Source organism: Idiotropiscis lumnitzeri, chromosome 18 (genome assembly GCF_059441095.1).
Source record: "Idiotropiscis lumnitzeri isolate Australia: NSW breed Sydney's pygmy pipehorse chromosome 18, RoL_Ilum_1.0, whole genome shotgun sequence".
NCBI classification, from domain to species: domain Eukaryota; kingdom Metazoa; phylum Chordata; class Actinopteri; order Syngnathiformes; family Syngnathidae; genus Idiotropiscis; species Idiotropiscis lumnitzeri.
This window is the reverse complement of record NC_142408.1, coordinates 7,370,293-7,376,292: the sequence shown is the minus strand read 5'-3', so window position 1 is coordinate 7,376,292 and position 6,000 is coordinate 7,370,293. Positions and strand designations below refer to the sequence as shown.

Here is a 6,000-nt window from a genome sequence, read left to right as displayed (position 1 = left end):
TTTTGTATTGCAGTTTTTTCTTGTGCATTTTGAACGCTGTCAGCACCTTCCGAATGATTTTCAACATGCCAAAAATTCCCACTGAGCAAAAATTCAACATTTTCACTATTACAACCCCCCCAAATAAAAATCCATATTCATTCCCAATGACACTTTCAGCAAATCATATTCAGATTGCCCCCATTTGAAATTCAGTGTGGGCAAACTTTTTGATTGGTGGGCCACAATGGGTTCTACAATTTGACAGAGGGGCCAGATCAGGAGCAGATGGATGAAGTGTTTTGGTAACCTCACCTCATCGGAGAAAAAAAATACATTTAATTTTTAAAGCAAAACAAAAGCATTACAATAATACATATGTCGTTGAAAAACCGCAGTATTTAGAAAATAAAACATTAACAAGGTTTAATTAATTTAATTTTTTTCAAGTTCGGCGGGCCGGATTGAAACGTTTAATGGGCCGCATGTGGCCCCCGGGCCGTAGTTTGCCCACGCCTGGGTTAGAGTTTCAAAGAAGGGTTTTGAATTTTACAACAAAAATCCTTTTTTGTGCTTTGTGGGGAGGTAATGATGAATAGTTCCGGATGCAGCGACTGCGTTGGCAATTATTCACTCATTCCATACTTATTCATCATGTCACGTCATTATCCACACCGCTTATTGCGGGACAGATTGAGGGTACTGGAGCCTATCCCAGTTGACTACGGGCGAAAGGCGCACCACACCCTGAACAGGTCGCCAGCCAGTCACAGGGCAGACCGTCACCGAGTGGGAACCGATCCCTGATCGCAAATCAGGCGGATGTTACTTATTCATCATCACAAAGAGAATTTTAGGTGACATTTTGAGGCACTATTTTAGTGCACTGTACGGAACTCTCCCCCTTGTGGTTGGTTAGGGCATAGTTAATAAGTGAGCAAGGGCCCCTGGCTTTTCGTCCAGGGCGCAATTCCGGCCGCCGGGCTCCAGCATTCCTGCACCTGTTATGTAATTGCCTCGATACCCCGAGGGGCGCCCCGATCCAGGGCGGGAGGGGGAGCGCGGCGATTACGGCATCAGTCTGAAATGCTCTCTTTATCACCCTGTGCCTCAAGGGGATGTTTTATGATATTACTACCCCCACAAACCCCCCCACATCTCCCCAAAAAACTCTCCCCAGTGATTTTCCTACAAGCTGTGACTCATATTACCGAACCGGAATTCTAGGTCATTATGGAGTTTTCCTCATGGACAAAAGAAACAGGAGAGTGTGGGAGGATCCCGGGAAAGGCCATTTAATCCAAGAAAGGGGCGTGGTCACAATTTTTACATGTGTCAGCGTGCACCTATTAAAAAAAATAAAGGTTTTATTTGCGGAAAGTGTAAAAGTGATGACACACAGTTGCTTGCTTAAATGCCAGTTGTGTGTTCCACTTGAGAAAAGAAAATTACGATCAGGTCTATAATACTAATCAGAGAATAATACAAAATATTTAAAAAAAAACTCTTAAAATCTTTTATTTAATAATTTACTAACTTTTTGACCCAAAAACTAATTTTTGGTTCATTGTGTCATTAAATTCAGTCATATTTACTCAGTAGTTCCAGATTTGGAAAATCCCTCTTTGAGTGCATCAAAATCCCTCTTTGAGTAATAGTAACTAATACTCATACTATAAGCTATGACTCGATATGACTTTTGACCCAAGACACAAAAAACAAACCACGTTGTTCATCATTTTGGCATGAAAAATAACCTACTTAAAAATATTTTCCATATTTGGAATGTCAGCACTGAACGCTTCAATATGAGGGATATTGATCAATTTTGTCTCAATCGTCACCAAACAATGTGGATATAGGTAGATATAACTACCAACTGGGTAACTGACCGGTCAGCTAAGCCATAACAAAAATATGCCGCTCAACCACATCTTTTGATTCCAATTTGATGCCAATTTTTCATCCTTTTTCGCGTTGAACGGGCCCTGTGTGTTGTGCCCTTTCTGGGTTGGATGTTTTCTGTTCTCCCCGCGTGGCTTTTCCAAGCTGGTTCCCGTCAGGAGGCCCTGTTTATGTTGGAGCAGCGAGTGGATTGTTCCGCGAGAGGCCAAAAAGCGAGCAGGAAACTGAGCTGGAACCTGATTCAATAAACAGCCCAAATTTATTCTCCTCACTTGGAGTGGAAATAACCTGCGGACGATGAGAAACACTTGACGCAGAGACACACACAAATACGGGGGCTAGCCTGGACTCAAATTCCATAAATATTTATTACATATCAATAAACAGAAATACCTACTTTCACAGCGGTGGTCTACAGCACTCGTTTCAAATAACTGCTCCGATAATCATAGTCATAACAACAATAATAATAATCTTAATAGTCATCATCATCATCATCATAATCAGAATCATAATAATGAGTGTTCCGCTCTGCTTCATAATTTGAGGCCACATTTGATACACAAACATTTACAAGTAGTACTTGGCATTAAAAACAATGGCGGTACAATATTTTTAAGACACTTGGTGTTGTTTTTTTTTTTTCGTGTGTGTGTAGGTGCGTGTGTGCGTGTGTGTTAAGATGTTTGAATATTTATTTGAGATCCTTCATATGCAGCTCAAGGTCCAAAAAAAAAAAAAAAAAAAAAAAAGTCACCAATTGATTTCAATTCGGCTTTGTCGCATCACGAGAAGCTACTGCATTGGATTGGGGAAAAAAAGTTATTTAATTATTATTATTATTTTTTTTTCTGTTCTTCAGAGTGTTTTGCTCTGTATCGAAAAACTGCCAAAAAATATTCAGAATACAGAGGGGAAAGTATTCAAGTATTCATTTAACAGAAACTAAAAACAAAAAAAATGAATATTTATTAAAAAAAAAAAGCAAATGTCCAAAATAATTTTTTTTTTTTTTACTGAATGGAATATGCGTGTGTACATTACAGTCAGCACCAAAAAAATCTTTCATTGTACAATATCGAATAAACGTGCATTGACTGCAGTCTGAGCAATAATTCAATATCCTACGAGTGTGCCGAGTTATAAATGAAAACTAGTATGAGGCTAATATACTCTAGAATTTAAAATTGACAAAAAAAAATCCTTGATATCCACCTGAAGGTTCATGTACTAGTAACTAGTTCAAGCTTTGTCCCCACAACTTGGCACTAGTAGCGCAACCCAATGTTACTAGTGAGGCGACACCGTATATCAGTTGACAGACCAGTTCTACTAGTGACATAAAATTGTACTAGTTATCATATACTAGGGTAATACATTTTACTAGTGGATGGACTAGTTAATGTAAATAATGTGGAATAAATGCTCGAAGAACTTTCCATTGCGTGCATGTTTGTGGCGTGTGCGTGTGTGTGTGTGTGTGCATGTGTGTGTGTGGTGTGTGAATTGTCTTTCATTGGATAGCACAGAGAGGTTCAGCAACAGTCCAAACAACAACAACAGCAACAACAAAAATAACAACAAAACAAAAGAGCCAAGGGGAGGTAGACGAAGGAAACCAAACGGGCAATAAACGGCAACCCGGCCGTCATAACAAACATGAGAGTGGAGGACCTTTGTAAACATTTCATAACATTTGTTTGTGTGCGTGTTTGCGTGTGTGTGCGCGTGTGTTAACGTTTCCTGGTGTGAGGAAGTGAAGAGGTCATGCAAGTTATATGAAGGCTGCTTTGGGGAACGGTCCTTAAAAAGCGAACTTTAGATTGTGAATTTAATTAGTGTTTGCTGTTTTTTTTAACTGCAAAGTGAACAGTAAAACACATTTGGCTCAATGTAAACACGCGCAATACCACCCGAGACCTCAGGAGGCGACGGTGAGCAACTGTTTAAAATGGAGGATTTTGAATTTTGAAAAAAATAAAAAAGAATTTGTGAATAAATACAGTGATCCCCTTGCTATATCGCAGTTCTTTGTTGACACCCACGTTGCATTGCACCGATTTTTAAGCATGTTTGAAAATGCATTTCTGACGCGGATTAAAAAAAAAATCATATCAGGTTTTTGAGATATTTACATATTTAGTTTTTAACTTTGACCTATAAAGGCTATAAACTGGACTATTTTTGTTTGTTGAATTAGTTGTGTTTTTTCCTTGTTTCCTGAAAACATTCTGGCAATCATGCTACTAGGCTAATGACGTTAGCATAAAGCTATCAGATCTGGAACGTGCGTTAAACAGGGGTTCGCTGTATTTTTTTTTTATTTCTTTCGGAGATGTTATAGAGAGAACCTCTCGTGTGTATTCCTTGTAACTAATTTAGAATCTGTTTACCTGGAAAAGGACTACAATCATGGCTGCTACCGCCAACCCCAGAAGGAGGTGACGCAGTTCCGCGCTGGCTGCTGGGAAATGGCACTTGTGAAAGACCTCCAGCCCTGTTTTGAACCTGTTTGCACTCAATAAAAGGGGAATCAGACAGAGAAAAGCGCTCGCAACATCGTACCCTTTTTTGTTTTTACTAAAGAAGAAAATAAAATAGATTTATTTTGATATTATACATCTATAAATATGCATCCCAGACATCGCGCCACTTTGTGTATTAACAGACTTCTACAAGCGTTTTGTACGACTTTTTTTCGGTAAATAATAATCCCATTTTATGATACGACATTTAATTTGATCATATTTGGGATTAACGTGACTCAGTTTTGTTTTGTTTTTTACATTTGAAACTTTTCAGTAGTCACTGGAAACGCTTGATTAGGAACACGCACACACTGACAGATCCGTTTGACACGGCAGCCATCTTGAAAGAAGGCAGACAGAAGGGACGCAAAAAAAAAACTATAAAAAAAAACAACTAAATATAGGGGGAAACAAAATATTAAAAGCTCAGCAAGCAAAACCCCAAAAAGCTTATACACTCCTCACAGAAAATTTGGGATATCGAGCTTTCAGGTGAAATTTCAGGATCAATGCATTATATCCTTTGCTGGTGAACTTTGACCTTTTATAAACTTGAATCTAGTCGTTGAATGCTCGAGTACTTTTTGCTTGTATGTGTTGGTGCTCTTAGTGTGGTTACAGAAGCAGTTGGAAGATTTTTAATTTCAGTAACGTCTATGCTAATTTAGCCCCTCTAAAGTGTTTTACAAGACATGTTAGCAATGTGCTAATCGAATTTGTGGCTGTTTTGTAATATTATAACTTCATTTAAAGCGAATAAGTGCTTATGAGTATTGTTTTATGTCCTGTTTTTTTATGAGTTGCTTCACATGTTAAGAATTAGTAGTTTAAAGGTTTAGAATGACTGTGACATTGATGCTAATTTCTATTAGCGCGTCTGTGATGTTTTACATTACATGACTTAGACAAAATGATATAATATCGATTTTTTATTAGGTGGTATCTATGTTTTTATTTATATTGATACAATTTGGTTGAACATTTTGATGTTGAAATAGACAATGTTTGCTTACGTTTTTTTTTTTTTTTTGCGTGTGTGTCAGTTTTACTTCAACTGGAATTGACAAACTGCTTGAAGAAAGCATGTTTTGTCTCATATTCTTACAATGACTGATCATCTCTTGACAGCCAGAGAGTGAGAAGAGGCTCTAAGGAAAACTACTTTTAAAAAGTGCATCTTCGACATCCTGGAATTTCACCAAAAAGCCAGGTTTTTTTTTTTGTGAGAGGTATAAAAAGGTACAGGAGTGGTTGAGAGAAGTGCACAGCGGGATTGTCTTCACTTGAGGTCGAGGACATCTTCCTCAAAGGACGCGGCGAGGGCGAAGGCGCTGGCGAGCGGCGGCGGACTGTCGGCCCGAAGCATTGATGTCTCCGGTTCAGCCTCCAAAATGCTTGACGTGTCCAAGTCGGCGTCGCAGGCGTCAGAGTCCAACCTGACCAGAGAGAAAATATACGGGGAGCTTCTTCGTTTTCTTGCATGGATGTTAAACATTTTTGTATTTGCCTACTGGAATCTAACCATTTCCTGTCACTGATTTGTTCAAATACATTTCTTCAACAAGTGGGTGTGAAAGAGCGTATCACC

The 6,000-nt window shown here is 38.8% G+C and overlaps 1 protein-coding gene across 4 annotated transcripts in view; it reads right to left on the bottom strand.

Annotated features, from left to right (window-relative positions):
- Positions 1-3,348: 3,348 nt before the first annotated feature.
- The window catches only part of garnl3 (GTPase activating Rap/RanGAP domain like 3), a 29,422-nt gene continuing 26,770 nt past the window's right edge, over positions 3,349-6,000 (bottom strand). For all 4 annotated transcript variants that reach the window (XM_088281957.1, XM_088281958.1, XM_088281959.1 and 1 more), the window contains one exon: positions 3,349-5,848. In XM_088281957.1, coding sequence (XP_088138083.1) covers positions 5,692-5,848 — 157 coding nt within the window. In that variant the 3' untranslated portion in view covers positions 3,349-5,691. The remainder of the gene's footprint in view (positions 5,849-6,000) is intronic.